At 56.0% G+C, this 20559-nt stretch overlaps 1 protein-coding gene across 1 annotated transcript in view; it reads left to right on the forward strand.

Annotated features, from left to right (window-relative positions):
* Positions 1-20559, forward strand: part of PDGFRB (platelet derived growth factor receptor beta) — a 54510-nt gene that overhangs the window by 20409 nt on the left and 13542 nt on the right. The window contains exons 2-15 of the mRNA XM_054038318.1: positions 1364-1437; positions 3397-3684; positions 4198-4464; positions 6627-6754; positions 6871-7045; positions 9475-9667; positions 9970-10085; positions 11713-11839; positions 13010-13221; positions 14541-14638; positions 15467-15599; positions 16788-16892; positions 17422-17532; positions 18569-18722. Of these exons, the coding sequence (XP_053894293.1) occupies positions 1365-1437; positions 3397-3684; positions 4198-4464; positions 6627-6754; positions 6871-7045; positions 9475-9667; positions 9970-10085; positions 11713-11839; positions 13010-13221; positions 14541-14638; positions 15467-15599; positions 16788-16892; positions 17422-17532; positions 18569-18722 (2180 nt within the window). The 5' untranslated portion in view covers position 1364. The remainder of the gene's footprint in view (positions 1-1363; positions 1438-3396; positions 3685-4197; positions 4465-6626; positions 6755-6870; positions 7046-9474; positions 9668-9969; positions 10086-11712; positions 11840-13009; positions 13222-14540; positions 14639-15466; positions 15600-16787; positions 16893-17421; positions 17533-18568; positions 18723-20559) is intronic.

A 20559-nucleotide genomic window follows, 5' to 3' on the forward strand; every position in this document is an offset into this window, starting at 1 on the left:
GTGTGGACATACCCTAAGTGCACTGACTTGCTCTCTGGGAAATATACCTCTGAAAAAGCAGGAAAGAAAGAAAACTAAAGTTTTAGGGAAAGTTGCTGAATAAGTCAGCAACCTGGCAGGATTTGCTGGTAAAACAGTTCTTTTCAAGCCAAAGCGAGAGAATAACAAAACCAGTGGATGACTGCACGTCATTTCAAAACCATTTCCCTCTCACGCCAAGCAGACACAGGCACAACCGCAGGGACAAGATGCAACGTCTCGGTGCAGTACCTAGAGCCAGAGTCGGCAACATTTTCTGCGCCACTGCTACAGCATTATTTCTTTAGATACTGGCATGACAAAGAGACTCCTGATCGGGGTCACGTTGTTAATGAGATCACAAGCAGAGAGCTGCCTTTGCATTTGTCTCTTCATTAGCTCCAGATCCAACATTCCCCAGTGCTTTGCGAGGTGGGGGGTAGTACCGGTGAAAGGTGATTCAGCCCATTACAGTGATCAGGGGCAACTGTGAAATTCAGGACTGGATCTGAGCTTTCTCTAAGTTCAGAGGTGCTGGATCCAAGGCTCACCTCTTGTTAATCCATCAGGTAGCTGTGCCTAGGAGGTGGCTTGCCATGAGGAATGGGGTTCCATGCTCTGTGTCCACACTGTGTTACTGCCCCTTTTGGATTCAGTGGCCGTGCGGGCTGAGACGTTCTATGTAGGCTCCTCCCTGTCACAGGGAGTTGTAGACAGTTTTCCCGCCAGGGTTTTTAGTGGGGAACTTTGTATTGTATCTGAGAGCAGGAGGAAGCATTTGGTCAGACTCCTGGGTATTTTGGACCATGGCCTAGTGCAGCGGTTCTCAAACTTTAGCAACCCAAGGACCCCCATTTTGATTTAAACACTTTTGGGGACCCTCTACGCCACCCCTTCACTGAGGCCCCACCTCTGCCCTGCCCCTTCTCCGAGTTCTAGAACGCCCTAGGGATAGGATCCAACAGAGGGAAGTCAACAGCCAAAGGAATGTCAGAATAACAAGCTGGGGCCTTTTGCCTGGTGTATCCACCTGCAGCCTGATAGTACTCAAGAGGGGGCTGGGGGCAGATGGTGGGGTTAGGGCCCTCAGCGAGGGGGACTGCAGGAGGCTTGAGAAGGGGAGTAAACTCCACAAGCCTGGAACGTTGTCATCCTCAAACAAGCACAAATGCCTTGGAAACATGAAATAAAAAGGTCCTGCTGCTTGCAGACACCCGGGGGCTGCACTGTGTTGGTCTGGGGGCAAGATGGGGTGGGTAACAGAATAGTTAGGGACATGGGGGCTGACCCAGGAGTCCTTTCTGGTCTTGGTATCATTGCACTAATTCTGGGTTGCTTTGGACAGGATGCGGCCTGCAGTGCAGCTGAACCCCGCCATGCTGCTTCCATCTCTGAAGATGCTCCTCTTCTTCCTCGCAGGTGAGCGTGAGGATGACTCTTTGCTGACGTGTGAATTCCCCAAGGACGCTTCCTGCTATGGGGGCAGAATGAATGGGGCGACTGGGGGCAGTGGGGCTGGGATGGACACACACACCGGTGCACCCACCGTCCTATGCATAGACATCCACACACACACCCCAACAGGCAGACAAACACCCACGCTATCATCCGTATTTAAAGGACTAGTGTCACGCATTTCTGGTCCAAATCGGGGCCCAATTTCCTTCTCCTACGGGGCTTTGATGCATGTGAGCTGTGTCGCGAGGAGGATTCCAGGGGCTACACGCGTGTCTCATCTTTGGGGTGCTCTGCCAGCCTAGCGATGAGCAATTCTTAGAAGCTGAGTCAGGACTCAGCTGCCATCGCACACAGGGGATGAGGCAGATATCCCCACAGTCATTTGCCCCAGGCTCCCCGGCTCACCGAATCTCCCCTCCCAGGTACATGCACAATAGGGCAAAAACTTGGCTTCAAAAATTGTTCTCGCTCTTCACTGCTCTGGGCCGGTGAGGTCCTCAGCCTGGGACCTCACCTCAGCTGCACCCAGCCCTGGGCGGGAGGGCGCTGGGTGGAATCCTGTGTGTGCCCTCCAGTTCCAGGGTGCTCCTTCCGCCAGGGACACGTGTGTAGGGGCAAGTCTGAGCAAAGAGCGCAGCTAGGAAGAGCTGACAGGGAGTGGCACAGGAAGCAATTCAGGAAGAAGTTGCCTTCTGTATCGCTTCCAAGGGATTTCCTGGAAAGTTTATTTTTGCTCCTCTTTTTTATTTTTGAAACAACATGGTCCAACCTCCTCCATGTCTCTTCCCACACAGCCCCGTGGGAACAAAGCCGATGGGGAGGGAGCTCCCGAGCGGTCCAGCTGTCACAGCTAACGTGGGTCCCTTCTGGGTCTTCAGAATATGCATCTGAGACCCTCAGTGAGGAGGGAGTGGGGCAAAATTGCAGCAGAACCAGGGTCATTTCTGTGGCAAGTGCACTGTTGGCTATAAATGCAGCTCTTGGACTCAGCATTTCTGGGGCAAATAAACCAGAGCAAGGGGATTCATAGGAAGCCCGGCTCTCAGCAGGCTGTGAGGGGCCCTCCGGCTGCCACCCGGGCAGATTCTCACAGCTCTGTCCACCCCAAAAGACTTCCCCCCCCCAACCCAAGACCCCGAGGGCAAGTGTAAAGGCATCACGCCGTAAGATGATGAAGTTGGCTCAGCGCACAAACTTTTAGCATCCAAGCTTTCAAAGGCTGGCGCCTGACTCACACCTGGACAGTTTGCACACTCATCGGCTGTACCTTCTCATCCGGAATTTGCACGTGAAAACGGAGCTCTACAGCCCCTTGGGGTGCACCGTTACCTCATACACATGGGAGGCCGTCATTTAGATACAGTGCAACACTGGGAGTCGGGAGGACCTGGGTTCTATTCATGCTGGGCCTCAGTTTTCCCATCTGTAAATGGGAATAATAAAACATATCTGCCTCTTAGTGTTGCTGGGAGGCTAAATGCATTAAAGAGGGTAATGAGGTTTGAGATCCCCAGAGGGAAGTATTCATTCGGATGGTATGGTTATTGCTGATGGCAGGTATGACAGGTGTGTGCTTGCAGATGTGGGAGCTCCATTCAAAACGTGAATGGCTGGGGGGGGGGGGGGGGTTCTGAAGCCTGGTCAGTTCTGAAAACCCCAGGCCGGGTGGCAGCAGCCAGCGTGTATGTGTATTAACAGCTGCGGTGATGCCAGCAGAGGGAGCTTCCATGTTGCTGTATGGATCTCAGCAAATGGTGGCAACGGTTCGTAGTGATGGAGCCGTGGGTTCATTCCTGAATGCCACAACAGGTTACTTAACCTTACAAACCCAATACTCCTGCTCTAGGTCCTGATCCAGCCCCCACTGAGCTCAGGGGCTCCACTGCCCCCCTCTGGTTTACTCCCTATGCCCTCTCCTAGGTTTGCCAGTCGTGGTGTCTCGAAGCAGCAAGCTGCACATTTCATGCAGCGACCCCGAAGTCGTCCTCAGTCTCTGGAGCAACTTCTCACTGACGTGCTCGGGGGAGGCCGAGGTGGTCTGGGAACGAGACTTGCAGCCCATAGCCGCGCCGCTGGAGTGGAGAGACGGCACCTTCTCCAGCACGCTCACGCTCTGGAACGTGACAGGCAATGACACGGGGGAGTACGTCTGCACCTACAACCAATCCCAGAACCAGGAGAAACAGGCTGTCTATATCTTTGTGCCAGGTAGGGGACAGAGCACCCCCATCCCCTCTCTGTATGCATCTCAGGGGATGGAGGCCAGTGGAAGGATGGGGCTGAATTTGAAGATGGTAGAGGGGGGTTCCTCTGCTCTGCAGTAGGGCTGGGGGGGGGGGAGCGACATGCGTGGGAGGCTGGAGTGGCCTATCTGCATCGAAGTGCCCCTACAGCCCCCCATCCCAGTGCAGGAGCCTGGTGCAGACCGCTAGAAGTATAGTGCCCCCAGGTTAAGGGCCCCAGGTGGGAGAGGATCATTGGAAAGAAAAAGTGAGTGAAACTCACATCTTGGGGAACAAGGCACGGAGCCCTGATGGGACGTGTCCCTAGTAATAACCCCAGCAGCTTCGGGAGAGAAATGTCTGGGGGTTCAGCGCATCCGTCTCCAAGCAGAGGTGCTGTCCCATCCCGTGGCTAGTGGGCAGTTGCAATCAGGGCTGCAAAGCAAGTTCTTCTCCTGTCTCTTGTAACCGGATTGCCTTTCCCTTTTCCCTTCTGCAGACCCGTCCATCGTCTTCCTCCCCACAGGCCCCGAGGAATCATTCGTCTTCATCACTGGCTACAGCGAGGCCACCATCCCGTGCCGTGTGACTGACCCCCAGACCACGGTGACTCTCTATGAGAAGAAGGTGGAGAACCCAATTCCCGTGGTCTATGACAAGCAAAAAGGCTTCACGGGGTTCTTCGAAGACAAGACCTACATCTGCAGGGCAACGCTGGGCGAGCGGGAGGTGGACTCTGACGCATATTACGTCTACAGAATCCAGGGTGAGCCACTTCTTAGGTCTGCGCCGGGCGATGGATCAGAGGGGTCTGGGCTGGTCTGTCTAAGGCAGGGGCGGGCAAACTTTTTGGCCTGAGGGCCATATTGGGTTTCGGAAATTGTATGAAGGGCCGCTTAGGGGAGGGGGGAGTGGCCGCCCCCCCCATCCACCCCTGCCCCCCGACTCCCAACCCCCTGTTCCCTGACGGCCCCCCTGGAACCCCTGCCCCATCCACCCCCCCTACTCCCTGTCCCCTGACCGCCCCCGGAACCCCCGCCCTTGACTGCCCCCCGCCACCCCATCCAACCCCTCCTCTCATTCCTGATGGCCCCCCCGGGACCCCTGCCCCATCCAACCACCCCTTCTCCCTGTCCTCTGACTGCCCCGGAACCCCTGCCCCTGACTGTCCCCTGCCGCCCCATCCAACCCCCCACCCCTTCCTGACTGCCCCCTCCGTGATCCCTGCCCCCATTCAACCCCCGTTTCCCGCCCTCTGACCACCCCGCCCCCTATCCACACCCCCGCCCTCTGACCACCCCCCGAACTCCCCTTCCCTCTATCCAACCCCCCCTGCTCCCTGCCCCCTTACCGCGCTGCCTGGAGCACCGGTGGCTGGCAGCGCTACAGCCGTGCCGCCCGGCTGGAGCTGGTCCATGCTGCCACCACGCAGCACAGAGACCGGGTCAGGCCGGGCTCTGCAGCTGCGCTGCCCCAGGAGCTCACAGCCCTGCGGCCCAGAGCACTGCGCTGGTGGTGGAGCGAGCTGAGGCTGCGGGGGAGGGGCCAGGGTAGCCTCCCGGGGCAGGAGCTCGGGGGCCGGGAAGGACGATCCTGCGGGCCGGATGTGGCCCACGGGCTGTAGTTTGCCCACCTCTGGTCTAAGGGCAGCTTCAGCCTCTCTCCAGGCTAAATATCTTCTTTGGCTAAGCCTCGATGCGAGGATGATGTCTGCCAAGTGGGGTCATTGGTGAGTTTTTAAGCGGCTGAGGAGGCCAATTCTTGCCCTGCAGATTTCCCCACAGAAGTGGCAGGTGTGATCTTGGAGGAGACGTAGTTGTTGGCTGGAGCGTTGTGCCCTTTCTTTCCTCCTTTGTCACTTCTCTGTCTCATGAGCAGCCCGTCTGTTCTCCTCCAAGTGAGCTGTGGCTTGGTGTGTGGTGTGGCGCGCCACGTGCTGTTCCACGCCGAGTCCTCCCAGTTTGTTGAGTTGATGCCTCCCTTTTTAAGGCTAAATACAGACTCCCTGCCTCATCCTAGCACCATGGTCCTAGGGCCCTGAACGCATCTGGCTCATCCCTGTGTGAGGCTGATGCTGCACCTTGGGGAGTTCCCAGCACAACAGTCTGCTAGAAGGCAGTCCTGCTGGAGAGATTCGGGCACTGCTTTCTATGGGCTACATTTTTCCCTCGTTCACCCCAACGGTTCTCCATTGGCTTTGCCATAATGAGCATATTCCATGGTAAATAAAAGCAGAATCCAGGCTTCTGGGCTCGCTCAGTTCTGAGTTTCCGCCACAGCGCTCCAGCAGCACCCCCAAAAAGAGGACCAGGCTCTCCTCTCGGGACTGCAGACCCCCGTCCTTCCTGCCCGAGCCGTTCCTAATGACAAGCTCCGACGGCAGGCGTAGAGCTCAGCGTGGGCCCAAGCACGCCTTCCCTGCTTTGCCCGCAGCTCCGCTCCTGGCGAAGGGGACGTTCTCACAGGGCAGTAAAGTGGCACAAGGTGGAACATGTCAGAGCCACGCTGGATTCCATCGAGAAAATGGCTTCCTCTTTGCCCTCCCCCACAGAACTCCCCTGGCTCCCCAGAGGTCCCTGGGCTCCCCAGGATCTCTTTAAGATCATGTCCCTGCCCGACTCCAGAGTGCTGGTCAGAGCCTGGGACATTTTGCCATTGAACTCAGCTGAGATTGTAATCCCTGTTTGTTTGTATTTGCAGTAAAGCCTAGTGGCCCTGTAACGCTAGGCACTGCACGGCCATCTTTGCCCCAGAGAGCTTACAGGCTGAGTAAAAGACAAGAGACACCAGGTGGATGCAGACAGATGGGGAGAACAAGGAAGCCATGAGACAATGAGGGGAGGCAGTGGTCCCAGCATGCCACCTTCCTAGGGTTTGGCTCTCCCAAACATTGATTCACCCCCTGCTGTTTCACTCCCTCCTCTTTAGTCTCGTCCCTCAATGTTTCCATCCGCGCGGTGCAGACCATGGTGAAGCAAGGCGAGAACATCACCGTGATGTGCACTGTGAGCGGCAACGAAGTGGTGGATTTCAGCTGGTTTTACCCTCGCCAGGAGGTGAGTGCTGCAGCCCGCGTTCTGTAACCAGCCTGGCAGCTCCTCCCCTTGCCTGGCCTGGCGGTCTCGTCATTGCTGATCTCGCGGGGTGGGGGTCTCCTCTCTCCCCTGCGCAGGCAGGTAAGGCCGTGGAGCCTGTGACGGACTTTTTGCCTGGATCCAGCCATGACATCCGCTCCACCGTGACCATCCAGAATGCAGAGCTGGAGGACGCCGGCACCTACATCTGCCACGTCTCTGAGGTCTACCACCAGAATACGGACAAGAAGGACATTGAGGTCAACGTGATCGGTGCGTTGCCACACTCTCGAGGCCAGCTAGCTCTGGGCACCAGCTAGCCCTCCAACCTCTTTCATAGACTCATAGACTTTAAGGTCAGAAGGGACTATTATGATCATCTAGTCTGACCTCCTGCATAATGCAAGCCACAGAATCTCACCCACCCACTCCTGTAACAAACCCCTGACCTATGCCTGAGTTATTGAAGTCCTCAAATCGTGGTTTAAAGACCTCAAGGTGCAGAGAATCCTCCAGCAAGTGACCCATGCCCCACGCTGCAGAGGAAGGCGAAAAACCTCCAGGGCCTCTGCCAATCTGCCCTGGAGGAAAATTCCTTCCCGACCCCAAATATGGCGATCAGTTAAACCCTGAGCATGTGGCAAGACTCACCAGCCAGCACCCAGGAAAGAATTCTCTGTAGTAACTCAGGTCCCACCCTCTCTAGTGTCTCATCACAGGCCATTGGACATATTTACCTGCTAATAATCAAAGATCAATTAATTGCCAAAATTAGGCTATCCCATCATACCATCCCCTTCATAAACTTATCAAGCTTAGTCTTGAAGCCAGATATGTCTTTTGCCCCCACTACTCCCCTTAGAAGGCTGTTCCAGAACTTCACTCCTCTAATGGTTTGAAACCTTCGTCTAATTTCAAGTCTAAACTTCCTAATGTCCAGTTTATATCTCTCCCCAAGCCACACACGCCTGGATTCATCCCTCTTCCACATGGCCCTGGCAACCCCTGCTCCCAGAAAGTCACTCACCCCCCCCCCCAAAGAGGCCTAGAATCATCCCCACTTACTCCCACATCTAGGAGAACCCCAGCATCTTGCTTATAGCCATGGACAAGAGACAATGAGCTACTCATCCATGCTGGGCCGAGGAGCCCTGAGGCCCCTTGAGATGAGCCTCTGCTACCGCCTCCCCCGGATACAGGAGCTGGCTTGGCCAAACACACTCGCCTAGTGTCCCTGTGTGTGTAGTTCCTCTCGTTTTTAACTGGATTTTATTGGGTGAAACCTTCCCCTTCAGAATAACAAACTCCTCCCCTGCTGTGAGCTTTGCTAGCTTCCTAGAAGCCCTCGGTCTCCAGAGCACCCCTCACAGACCCTGGAAGGACCATCCTCCAACTAAAGATGGGTCTGAGGCGCAAAGATTGGATCCAGATCAAATTGCCCCGAGATTTCAGGGGCATTGGGCCATTTCTACCCTTAACAGAGACAGATGTGTATCCATGTGGCGAGTAGCCAGATCCCCCTCCTAGGGTGACCAGGTGTCCGGTTTTGGACCGGAACTCACGGTCGAAAAGGGATCCTGGCAGCTCCAGGCAGCACCGCTGACCGGGCTGTTGACTGTCCGGTTGGTGCCACTGCACAGCGGGGCTGGCAGGCTCCCTGCTAGCCTCCATGCTGTGCGGTTCCCGGGAAGCAGCGTCATGTCCCCCTTCCAGCTCCTACACATGGGGCAGCCAGGGTGCTCTGCACGCTGCCCCCACCCCAAGCACCGCCCCCGCAGCTCCCATTGGCCAGGAACCACGGCCAATGGGAGCTGCAGGGGTGGCACCTGCGGACAGGGCAGCGTACAGAGCCGCCTGGCCATGCCTCTGCATAGGAACCGGAGGGAGGACATGCTGCAGCTTCCAGGAGCTGCTCGAGGTAAACACTGTCCTGAGCTTGCACCCCTGAGCCTCCTCTGCACCCCAAACCCCTGCCCCAGCCCTGATCCCCCCCTCCCGCCCTCCGAACCCCTCAGTCCCAGCCCGGAGCACCCTCCTGGACCCCAAACCCCTCATCCCCAGCCCCACCCCAGCCTGCACCCCCAGACGGAGCCCTCACAGCCCCCCATGTCCCAACCCCCTGCCCCAGCCCTGATCCCCCCTCCCACCCTCCGAACCCCTCGGTCCCAGCCCAGAGCATCCTCCTACACCCCAACCCTCTCATCCTCCGCCTCACCCCAGAGTCTGCACCCCCAGCCAGAGCCCTCACCTCCCCACCCCAACCCGCTGCCTCAGCCCGGAGCCCCCTCCCATACTCCGTACCCCTCAGCTCCACCCCTCATCCAGAGCCCCCTCCTGTACCCCAAACCCCTCATCCCTGGCCCCACCCCAGAGCCCGCACCCCCAGCCAGAGCCCTCACCCCCTCCTGCACCCCAGCCCCCTGAACCAGCACAGTGAAAATGAGCGAGTGAGGGTGGGGAGAGTGAGCGACAGAGGGAGGGGGTGGCCTCAGAGAAGGGGTGGGGCATGGGCGGGGCCTCAGAGGATGGGCAGGGTGGGGACGGGGCAAGAGTGTTCGGTTTTGTGCGAGTAGAAAGTTGGCATCCCTACCCCCTCCCACCCTTCTCTCTGTCTCCCCCCAGCCTCCCTGCTCCTTCTCCTTTCCTGGGAGCAGGCCCTGCGATGGGGGTGCTGACCCTGCCTCTCTCTGAACCCTCTGCAGAGCGTGGCTTTGTGAGGTTCCACACTGGTCTGAACGACGTCGAGTTTGCCGAGGTGCACAAGAGTCACATCATCCAGGTGCAGATCGAGGCCTATCCGCAGCCAACCATCCTGTGGCTGAAGGACAATGAGACCCTGAAGATGGGGAACAGCAGCGCATTCATCATTACCCGCAAGAGCCTGTCGGAAAACAGGTGAGGCGGCCCCTGTGGGTGGGACACAGCCCTCCCTCCCGAGATGGGTGCGCTAGAGCCCAGCAATACAACCGCTCCCATCCTGAGTGGAGCAGGGGGACGGGAATTCTCAGTGCCCAGCCAAAACTAGCCATCTACGTGGTGGGGGATCCTCCACATTGATCCTGACTCGACTGTTTGCTGTGCGGTTTCTGTGCAAGCCTCAGGGTTCGGCTGGATGGGAACGACTCACCCCAGTACACCTGTTGGGCAGCAGGGAGCGTCTTCCCATCTTCACTGCTCTGGGATCCTTTTCCCTCCAGGTACCAAACCACTCTGACCCTGGTGCGAGTGAAGCAGAATGAAGGGGGATTCTACACCGTCCGGGCATCCCATGAGGATGACACGCAGGAGATGTCCTTCTACCTGCAAATTAACGGTGAGGAGGCAGCACCACCGGCCTTTGAGACGCACCGGGTTAGAGAGGGTCTTAGAGCTCCCTCCACAATTCACAGCGGGACACAAAGACCCGGCTGCTTTGACAGGACAACAGGCGGAAGCAGACAACACCCTCACTCGAAATGTCTCAGCTCGATTCGCCGCAGGAAGTAGAACTAGGATCCGCATTAGGCAGGGAACGGGATTGGCACTGTTGCCTATTGAAACTAAGCAATACTATCGCCATGTGCGTACAACAAACAATCGAAGGCAGGTGAATGTTTCACATTTGGTTCAACAGGTGGCAGTATTTACTGCCTGTGTGTGTTCCTGCCTGAAAACGGCCAGAAAATGCCAGTTGTTTTTTGCAGGAAATTTTGTGGGAGGAAAGTTGTGGAGGTTTGTTTGGTTTGGGGTTTGTTTCTTTGTTTTAATTTTCCAGGATTTTTTTTAGTTTTTCTATAAAAAAGCAGAACCCCAAAAGATCTGTAGTTTTCAAAAAAACATTTCCAGTCAAATTTTCCAGTTTTCAAAACTCCCGAAGTGTTTTACCAAAACATATTTTCATTTTGCTCAAAAAGCCTTTTTTCAAAAAAAGATGTTGCTGGAAACCGGTCGACCCGCCCTGGGCATTCACAGTGCGGCGTGACTCGGGGGCCCGTCGTGAAATGGGGGTGGATCTAGCAGACACCGCAGAGTGGATCTGACCCCACTTACACTGGATCTAAATTTGCCCCTTAAATCTCAGCCCATCTGAGGTGTCGAAGTGTTCCCTGCCAGTCCCCCACCAGCTAACAGGGCAGTCTGGGAGGGCAACCTACTGCCCACACCACCCCAGCTCACCCTCTGCCTCCAGCAGTGGAATTCAAGGGAGGGGACACCCTCATCCTCCATTCCAGCAGCTGGGGGCCCTAAAATTGTACAACTATTGCTGAAGGGACCATGGCTGCGTACATGGCCACCAGCCCAGGCCCCTCCGTGGCCCTGTGCAGGGTGGCTACTTCCTTCACTCATGTTCTCTAGCATAGATGGGTTCCTGCCCCCTCCAAACACACAGTGGGACCTCGCATGGCTCCATTAGGGAGGCTTTCCTCCCGCCAGTGAGATCAGCTGTCACCCACGTTTCATGACCATCGCTCCCCTCCCGCCGGCAAAGAGAAGAGCAACAAGAATGATTAAAGGTCTAGAGAACATGACCTATGAAGGAAGGCTGAAAGAATTGGGTTTGTTTAGTTTGGAAAAGAGAAGACTGAGAGGGGACATGATAGCAGTTTTCAGGTATCTAAAAGGGTGTCATAAGGAGGAGGGAGAAAACTTGTTCATCTTAGCCCCCAAGGATAGAACAAGAAGCAATGGGCTTAAACTGCAGCAAGGGAGGTTTAGGTTGGACATTAGGAAAAAGTTCCTAACTGTCAGGGTGGTTAAACACTGGAATAAATTGCCTAGGGAGGTTGTGGAATCTCCATCTCTGGAGATATTTAAGAGTAGGTTAGAAAAATGTCTATCAGGGATGGTCTAGACAGTATTTGGACCTGCCATGAGGGCAGGGGACTGGACTCGATGACCTCTCGAGGTCCCTTCCAGTCCTAGAATCTATGAATCTATGACTCTCTCTTTTCCCTTCCCAGTGCCCGCCAACGTGTTATGGCTGAAGGAGAACAGCAATGCCAGCAGTGGGGAGCAGACCGTCAGGTGTTTCACTGAAGGGATGCCCCAGCCAGAGCTCATGTGGTTCACCTGCAGTGACATCAAAGGGTGAGGGGGCCTGGCGACCCAGTGCAGGCATGGAAAAGTGTGTAAAGCACCTCTTGCTGGGTGAGGATGGGACTGACAGTTGTGGGTGTCCTCTCACCCAAAGCTCCTGGGCCATGCCCTGTAGCACTTCCTGCTGTGAGAAACTGGGAACTGGGCATCTCTGGGCCCGTGCTCAGACCTCCTACACCTCGTTTGCTGTGTCTCCTGTTGGGAAAGAATTTTACTGAGTAATTGATGCACTTGTGTGTCTAGTTAGTGCTCCATAATCTCAGCCCTGAAGGGGTTTAGATCTCTGCCAGTGGGGTAAAGGAGACAGAGCTCTGGTTTTTCACCTCAGTTATTATTTGTATTACCATAGTGCCTACCAGTGCCATCCACAGATGGGAACTCCAGTGCACTAGGGGTGCAGACACAAAACAAAAATACTGCCCTTGCCCAAGAGAGCTTCCAGTCTAAGTGAAAGACAAGAGACAACAGGTGAATATGGACAGACAGACGGGAGGCTGTTGGCCAACATGATAGGCAGCAGTCGCAGCACATATGAATCAGGTCCTTTAGGGGCTGACCTTTGGCCTATTGCTGCAGACTGGCGCAGCTTGTCCTCACCAATCCTGACTCTCCCATTTTTGTTTTCTAACATCCTCTGTGAGGCCCGGATATTATTTCTCACGGGACACACAAAAATCAGTGGGTGCTCCCCCTGCTGGCTCTACCACAGCAGTGCACTGCTCTAAATCTCTATTCCCGGAGCTGCGCAGATACCAGCAGAGCTGAGTGTTGTGCTGCGGGAAGTGGAGCTCAGCGGTTGTTCCCTCCAGCCTTCGCCATTAGTTTGTGTCACTTACTGTTTACTAGGAAAAGGGCTGGAACAAGTGCCTTAAAACAGAAGCTGAGATGTGGCGCACTTGAGTCCCCTTTGAGTCCCCCTGGCTCATCAGTGATGGTGCAAGAGAACGAACAAAGGGATCTGTGCTGGCAGTTCAAGTAGAGACACAGCGACAGGGAAGTCAGCAGGGCAGGGAAGCTCACTGGAGGAAGAGCTGTTATCCTCAAGCATTTGCGGGGCACAGGGAGGGTCACGAAGAGCTGAGATAGAACAGCTATCATACAGCATCCCGCAGCGTCATGCAGCCGGGATTGTCTCCCATGTGTGGCTTTTTCAACTGGAAGGTGCGGCACCAAGGAGCAGCCCACCAGGGTCCTGGGGAACAACTCAGAGGAGATCAACCTGCAGACCAGCTTCATGTACCACGAGACGCTGAAGGTTTACAGAGTGAACAGCACGCTGCGGCTCCGCAGAGTGGACGAAGACCTGCTCATCAGATGCTCTGTGCAGAATCTTCTGGGCAATGATTTTGAGGACATCACCCTGGTCCCACACGGTGAGTTGGCTGGCACCCGCTCTGTCCCACGTGTGCAGGTCTGTGTGCTGTGGGGTGGAAGCTTAGCCCAGGCCGGGGGACTATGCTGCCCCTAGTATCTGCAGCCTACTCCTTTAGTTCAAGCAGAAGAGGCCTCTTTATGGAGCAGCATAGCTGGACCCCTTGGTGGCCAACAGTTTGTGCCACCTGCATGAGGCAACTTCAGTGCCTGGTATGTGCATGCTTTGCCTATCTGGATAAAATATCCCTGTTCCTCCCCTCCCTCTCCCAGCACAGGGCTCCTGCCTCCTGCGTTGGAGTCTGTGTCCGAAGGGTAAAATGTACACATCCCTTTCTTTGCACGATCTGGTTGTAATGTCCTCTGTCCTGACACCGAGCAGTAGCATCAGTGTAGAAACCAGGAGGGGGTGGATGTGCCAGAGCCAGACCACATGGAGTCAGTGCGAAGGGAGAGCAGGTGTTTGCACAAACAGCTAGCAAGCGGGCATCACCCTTAGTGTATTTCACCAGCATTCATGTTAGCAACTTGTTATCCAGGCTGCAGGCACTAGGGGGAGCCACATACACATTTATAGGCTGTGAGAGGGATGAGGCTAGGCCACTGAAAAAGAACCTACGTTCTGGGCTAACGGGTCAGCCGGGCCAGCTCCCACCAAGAGCGAGACCGCTGCCTCCTACTACCCATGGCTCCGTACACACCCATGAGGTCAAATCTCTTCCAAGAGCCTCTGGGCCCTGGGGAGTTCTCCTGCAGCAAAGGGGCTGGAGCGTCCCCACTAATTCCTTCCCACTGCACCCTGCTGGAGAGGCCTCCCCTTCCCCGTGTGTTTGTGCCTCTTTCCAGGGCCCCTCGGGGGGCTAGTTCTAATGGCAGGGAATAATCGTCCAGGGTTACCCTGAGTCCAGCAGAGAAGGGAGGGGGTCTTCTCTGGGCATCCCAGGTGAGCCCTTGGCAGGGTCATCCCTGGCTGGTCTGGATCAGTGAACACTTCTCATGGGAGTCAGGGCTGGGTAAAACCAGCCAGGGGACACCACAGAGGCCTGGCTAAGGGTCATTTCCTGTCAGTTTCCAAGGGATGGCACGAAAGGACCAAGATGTGCCCCAGACCCAGCACTGGCTGCCGGGGGTTGAAGTCGTCCGGGGAGGTTTGGAGAGGAAGTGGGGAGCAGGACTTATGGGACAAGACAGGGCAGGGTCTCAGAGTGGGGCATTTCAGATGAGGCGCTCTTGGCTAGTTTCTCCGAGTGGCTGCCCTGAGCTCCCCAGGCCATGTGGGGCTGGAGACATCTGATTGTTTTACATGTGGTTCTTGTTGTAGGCTGGCCCTTGAAGGTGATCATCATCTCAATCATCCTGGCCTTGGTGGGAGTGCTTGCCGTCATCTGCCTGGTGATCCTCATCGTCCTGAGGCTGAAGGTCAGGGCGAGCACCGTCTCCCACTTTGGGAGGTGGGGAGGTCTCCTCCCTTTGACTGCATGCACTGAGAGGGCCCGGCCGGGCTGTGATGGGCAGCTGTGGAACAGCCCCCTCTTCTAGCTCCTTGGTGCAGGGCTGGAGCCCACCAGGCATAGGCGCCAACTCCGTGGGTGCTCCAAGGCTGGCACCCATGGAAAAAAATTAGTGGATGCTTAGCACCCACAGGCAGCCAGCTCCCCCCTCACCCCAGTGCCTCTCATCCGCCGGCGGCCCTGCCGATCAACTCCTCCCCCTCCTTCCCAGTGCCTCCCGCCCACAGCGATCAGCTCTTCTGTGGCGTGCAGGAGGCGCTGGGGGGGAGGAGGGAGGAGCGGGGATGGTTGGGGGAGGGGACAGAACTAGGTGGGAAGAGGTGGCGCAGGGATGGGCACGTGGGGGTGGGGTGAGGGTAGAGGTGGGGTCTGGGGCGTAACTGGGTGGGAAGATGTGAGGCAGGGGCGGGAAGAGGGGGGAGGCTTGGGGGAAGGGGTCAGGTGAGGGCAGGGCCTGGGGCAGAGAGCGGGGTTTCAGCACCCCCAGGGCCTGGAGGAAGCCAGCGTCTGTGCCACCGGGCTCAGGCAGCCACCCTGAGCTCTCCAGTGTGACGTGCAGCAGCGGACCTTCCCTCTGGCCATAATGTATGAGGAGTGCCCGTGCGACAGCAGCTGTGACTGCACAGCTGGGATGTCTCCCTGAGGCAGAGGGTGCAGGGTCACTGTCTGCAGGGGACACCTCCCAGCACAGCCCCTCTCTCAGCTCTCTCTTCTCCCCTCTCTTCCCCCTCTCCAGAAGCCTCGCTATGAAATCCGCTGGAAGGTGATTGAGTCGGTCAGCTCCGATGGACATGAGTACATCTACGTGGATCCCATGCAGCTCCCCTACGACTGCAGCTGGGAGCTCTCCAGGGACAAGCTAGTGCTAGGTACCGTGTGCTCCGCAGGAATCACCAGGGGATACTCAGTGAAAGGGATGTAAAAGAACGGGGCACAAATCCACGACCCCACAGAGGGAGAACATGCCTCCAATACCAGAGGGTGAGCCTGTGACCAGGGCCAGCTGTGCAGGAGGCGTGCGACAGATGCGCTTTCATGGGATGTGTGTGTCACCAATCCACCGATGCCCTTAGCGCCGAGAGATGGGGCATGGGAAGTACATCTAGATCGCTCCCAGAGCCTGCGTTCCTTAGAGTGTTTAGGGGAATTCAGTGGGCTACTGCCTGCTTTGGGATGGGCTAGTGAGGCACATTCAGCAGAGCTGTCAGATCCGGTGGCCCTGCCTCTAGGCCATGCTTCTCTCTCCGCTCCGCCTGGACCAGGGGCTTTGCTGTGCAGATCAGAGACAGGAATTCAGCTCAGAGGCATCACTGCAGGCCTAGCCTCTCGGGCAGCATCAGGGTGATGTGAGCCATGCTCCCAGCACCAGAAGCAGCCCCAGAGAAGGGGAGCACACTAGCACGTATGGGACCCTCCATGAACCTACATTCAGTATTGAAGAACCGCCTCCATTGTGGGGCATTCCCCATTGTCCTACAGCCCTTTACCTGAGGATCTCGAAGCCCTTCACAACCACCTGTGGGGCTGGGAGAGCAGGACCAGGACAGAGAGCAGGGGGCATATGGGTGGGGTAGAAACATCCAGGACTTTCCTTGGGTTCCGGAACTTTTGGTAGGCCTGGTCCTGACATGCATGGGGGAACAGAGAGCAGGGGATAGGACCCATTAGAAATCTCAGGGCCGATACATCCAGGCCCTGGTCAAAATGATTGCTGAACTGTCAGAAGGAAACCAGGCAGAATAAAGCATCTCTGAGAATGAACCTCTGCGGGAATGGAATTGTCAAACAGTGCTACCCCTGGTGACCACATCTGGAATAGCTACAGTTCTGTTTGGGAAAGACCCTCGGGCTTTTCCTCCTTATTAACGCGCTTCCCAGCCAGGCGGAAATCAGCCCTGGCACAGACATCATAACTCCCAGCTACCGCCATTCCCTGCTGCGATTGCCGTGGGTGTGCGGTGCTGCTGTCTTTCCTTTTCTGAGCAGCTGCCTTGTGGGCCCCTCCCGTCTGGCCCTGTTGCAGCTGAAATCTGCATCTCCCTGGTGTTTTGCTGCAGGGCGCACTCTCGGATCCGGAGCCTTTGGCCGAGTGGTGGAGGCAACGACCCATGGCCTGAGCCATTCGCAATCCACGATGCGAGTGGCCGTGAAAATGCTCAAATGTGAGTTTCCCACCATCTCTCCCCTTTGTTCACTGCCACTCTACCCCTCTTCCGTCGTTCTCCCCCACTGCATCCTTCCTGCCCGCCAGGAGACATTCCCTCCCTCTGCATAGACACCAGCTGGGTCAGTCATTTGTCTCATCCCTCCCAGCCCTGCCCATGGTGGGATCAGGACGGTGCTAGCTACAGGTCTGTTCGCTTACAGGTGATTCTAGCAGGGTTCTGTGGCCCCTGCCTGGCACGGACAGGGGTTTATTTCTAAGCACCACTGTCTTTCTTGCCTTCTCTCCAAAAGGCAAAGGTCTAGGTAAGCAGGAATCAGAGGGAATTGCTTATGTCAGTATCAGAGCCAGGCTAAGCACTCAGGAGCTCCCGGCTTACCTTGTTCTCAGAGCACCTCTCCCTCCACTGACGCAGTGCTGTGTATGTTACACCAGTTCCTTGGGGGCTGTGCATGTGTCAGGGTTGTGCTCTCGTCTCTCACACCTCAGCATTCTTATTTCATCTTACTGATGTGTCCGTTCAACAGCTACCGCCAGGAGTAGCGAGAAGCAGGCCCTGATGTCTGAGCTGAAGATCATGAGCCACCTGGGGCCTCACCTAAACATTGTCAACTTGCTTGGAGCCTGCACCAAAGGAGGTACCTGTCCCCTCTCCTGCCCCTCCCCTGGACATGATCCCCCTTCATCACAGCTGGTACCTGTCCCCTCCCCCTACTGCCCCAAACATTAGCATCCTGCTTAGAGGTCACCACCCTTAGCATGGTCGCCAGGCTAAGCTTAGGCGGCCCATCTGTGCACATGGGCCTGCTGCCTGAATGGGAGAAAACTCTGCACGAGTTGCCAGACTCCACTCCTCCCTGCTGCGTGTCCATCCCCCTCCAGCAGCAGGCATAAGAAAATGGTCTCCATCCAATCTCCTTCCAGCAGCATGACCCATGAGAGGGGCCGATGCTTTGTGGAGAGCCCAGGTAGCCGACGGTGCTCCAAACTCGAAGGCCAGTGGTCCTGCCTGTTCTCCACTCATCTGAATGTCCCAAACGCCCAGCAAAGCAAAGGGCCTCCCTCCCTGGGGCTCCCTGAGTCCCCTTACAAGCGGTTGGGAGAACGTGCAGTGACCTCTTTGCGAAGGGGTTGGCAGTAGAGCCGGTCAGGAATTTCACTGGAAAATGCCGATTTGTCAAACTGAACCTGTTCTCAGGAAGAAGTCGGTTCGGACAAATTTTTCAACTAAAAAAAAAAAAAAATGCTGAAAAGAAAAGTGTAGAAATTGTCGACGTTTTCACAATGAAAGATGCCAATTTTCTGTCTCAAAGCGGCTTGTTGTTTTGAAAATTAAGCTAAGCGTAGTCAATAAAATTGTTTGTCAATAAAAAATGGTCAAAACTGAAATGAAATGTTTCAGTTGACCCAGAACCAAATATTTTGAGGGGGTTTTCAGTTCATGACAGTTTTCAACATTTCAACTTTACGTCCTAATTCGGGACACGAAAATTTTTCGTTCTCTTGAAAATTTTCACAAGACAGGAAGCGCATTTCCCACCCAGCTATAGATCGGAGAATCTATGAATCTATGAATCACCCAGCTATGGTTAGTAATAAAAGAACAGTCCTGGCCTTGAGCCAGCAAAGCTGCCCCAAGCCCACACCTGACTCAAGCGTTCTCCTTTCCTGCAGGCCCCATCTATATCATAACAGAGTATTGCCGCTATGGAGACCTGGTGGACTATCTGCTCCGGAACAAGCACACCTTCCTCCAGTACTACACCGAGAAAGCAAGGCGAGAGATGGAGGTGTATGGGAATGCCTCCGAAGAGGACAAGGTGTACAGGTGCCTTTAAAGTAATAGCCTTCTCAGGAGCAGCAGAAGGTCTATAAAAGTAGGGGGCCAACGGCGCTCAAGACTATGGCCCCACCCTCCATGTCTCCCCTTCTCCCTGAGGCCCCACTCCCATGCCACTCCTTCCCCCAAAGCCCCGCCCCTTCTCCCTGAGCCCCCCACCCTTGCACTTTGACTTCCCCCAAGGCCCCGCCTTTGCACCACCCCTTTCCCCCCAAGACCCACCCCCGGCTCACTTCTCTCTAGTCCCTCCTCCCATGTTGCTCAGCCTTACCGGTAAAATGTGAGAGGGCTATCCCCTCCCGCTTTTAAAAGTGAGGGGGCCGCGGCCCACCCTGTTCTGGTGCCCCTGCCTTCTATTTCCTTTATGCATGCAGCCATCCCAGCCAGCCACAGCGGGGTCCTGTCCTTTCTGGGGCACTAAACCCTAAAGATTATGTTCTCTTGTTCACACTGGGGAAGACTAGTGACTTACGGGTAGGCTAACCTATGAACCAGATCTGCAGTACATTGATTTCAATGGAAGTTAGGAACCTAAATACCTTTGTGGATCTGGGTCCCACCCTGGAATTTTCTGCTTCTAATTCTTCATTTGCAGAACAGGCCCAGTTGTGCTCAGTGCCGAAGTGGGCAGATTTAGCGCAGCTTTGTGACAGCTTTTCTTCCCCGGCTGAAAAAGAGGAAAATAGTCCTGTTACTGTCCGGCTGCCGTAAGAGGCGTAGGAATCTCTCTGTGGTTGATTGAGATGCATCGCAGATGGACGTTACAAAGCAAGGTTTTGTCCCAGCGCACAGAAGCAATAGTGAAATGAGACAGGCGCTCAGTACATTGATGGAAACTCTTGCAGTTTCCATTTCAAGTCAGAGAAGACAATAATAAATGTTGAACAAAAGAACGTTCATCTGGGCTCAGTCTTCAAATTAAGGCCTTGAAAATGCAGCAGCTTTTCACAGGGGAGTTTTGGCTGGTGCAAAACCTTGGATTTCTGCATGCCAGTTGCATTTGTGCTCGCTAAATGGATGAGGGTTGCCAGACGTCCGGTTTTCGACTGGAACCCCCGGTCGAAAAGGGACCCTGGCGGCTCTGGTCAGCACTTACCAGGCCGTTAAAAGTCCGGTTGGCAGCGCAGTGAGGGCCCAGGGCTAAGTCAGGCTCCCTGCCTGCCCTAGGTCTGCGTGGCTCCCGGAAGCTCCCAGAAGCGGCCGCCAGGTCCCTGCGGCCTCTAGGTACTGGGGTGGCCATGGCCTGGGAGGCTCCGCACTCTGCCCCCGCCCAGAGTGCCCGCTCCACAGCTCCCATTGGCTGAGAACTGCAACCAATAGGAGCTGTGGGGACGGTGCCTGCAGAGCCTCCCTGGCCATTCATGTGTCTAGGGGCCACAGGGACCTGGGGGCCGCTTCCTGGGAGCCACGGTAAGTGCCACCGAGACCCCGCACCCCCTCCTGCACCCCAAACCCCTCATCCCCGACCCCATCCCAGCGCCCACCCCTCAAGGCGGAGCCCAAACCCCCAGAACACCCCAGCCCCGTCCTGCACCCCAAACCCCTTATCCCTGGCCCCACCCCACAGCCTGCACCCCCAGCTGGAGTCCTCACCCCCCACATACACACCCCAACACTCCAACCTGGAATCCGCTCCCGTACCCTGAACCCCTCATTTCTGGCCCCACCCAGAGTCCATACCCCCCACCCCAAAACCCTCAGGCCCGGCCCCACCCCAGAGCCCGCACCCCCAGCTGGAGCCATCACCCCCCTCCCGCACCGCAGCCCCCTGCCCCAGCCCGGTGAAAGTGAGTGAGGGTAGGGGAGAGCGAATGATGGAGGGAGG

Source organism: Malaclemys terrapin, chromosome 8 (assembly GCF_027887155.1).
Source record: "Malaclemys terrapin pileata isolate rMalTer1 chromosome 8, rMalTer1.hap1, whole genome shotgun sequence".
Lineage (NCBI taxonomy): Eukaryota > Metazoa > Chordata > Testudines > Emydidae > Malaclemys > Malaclemys terrapin.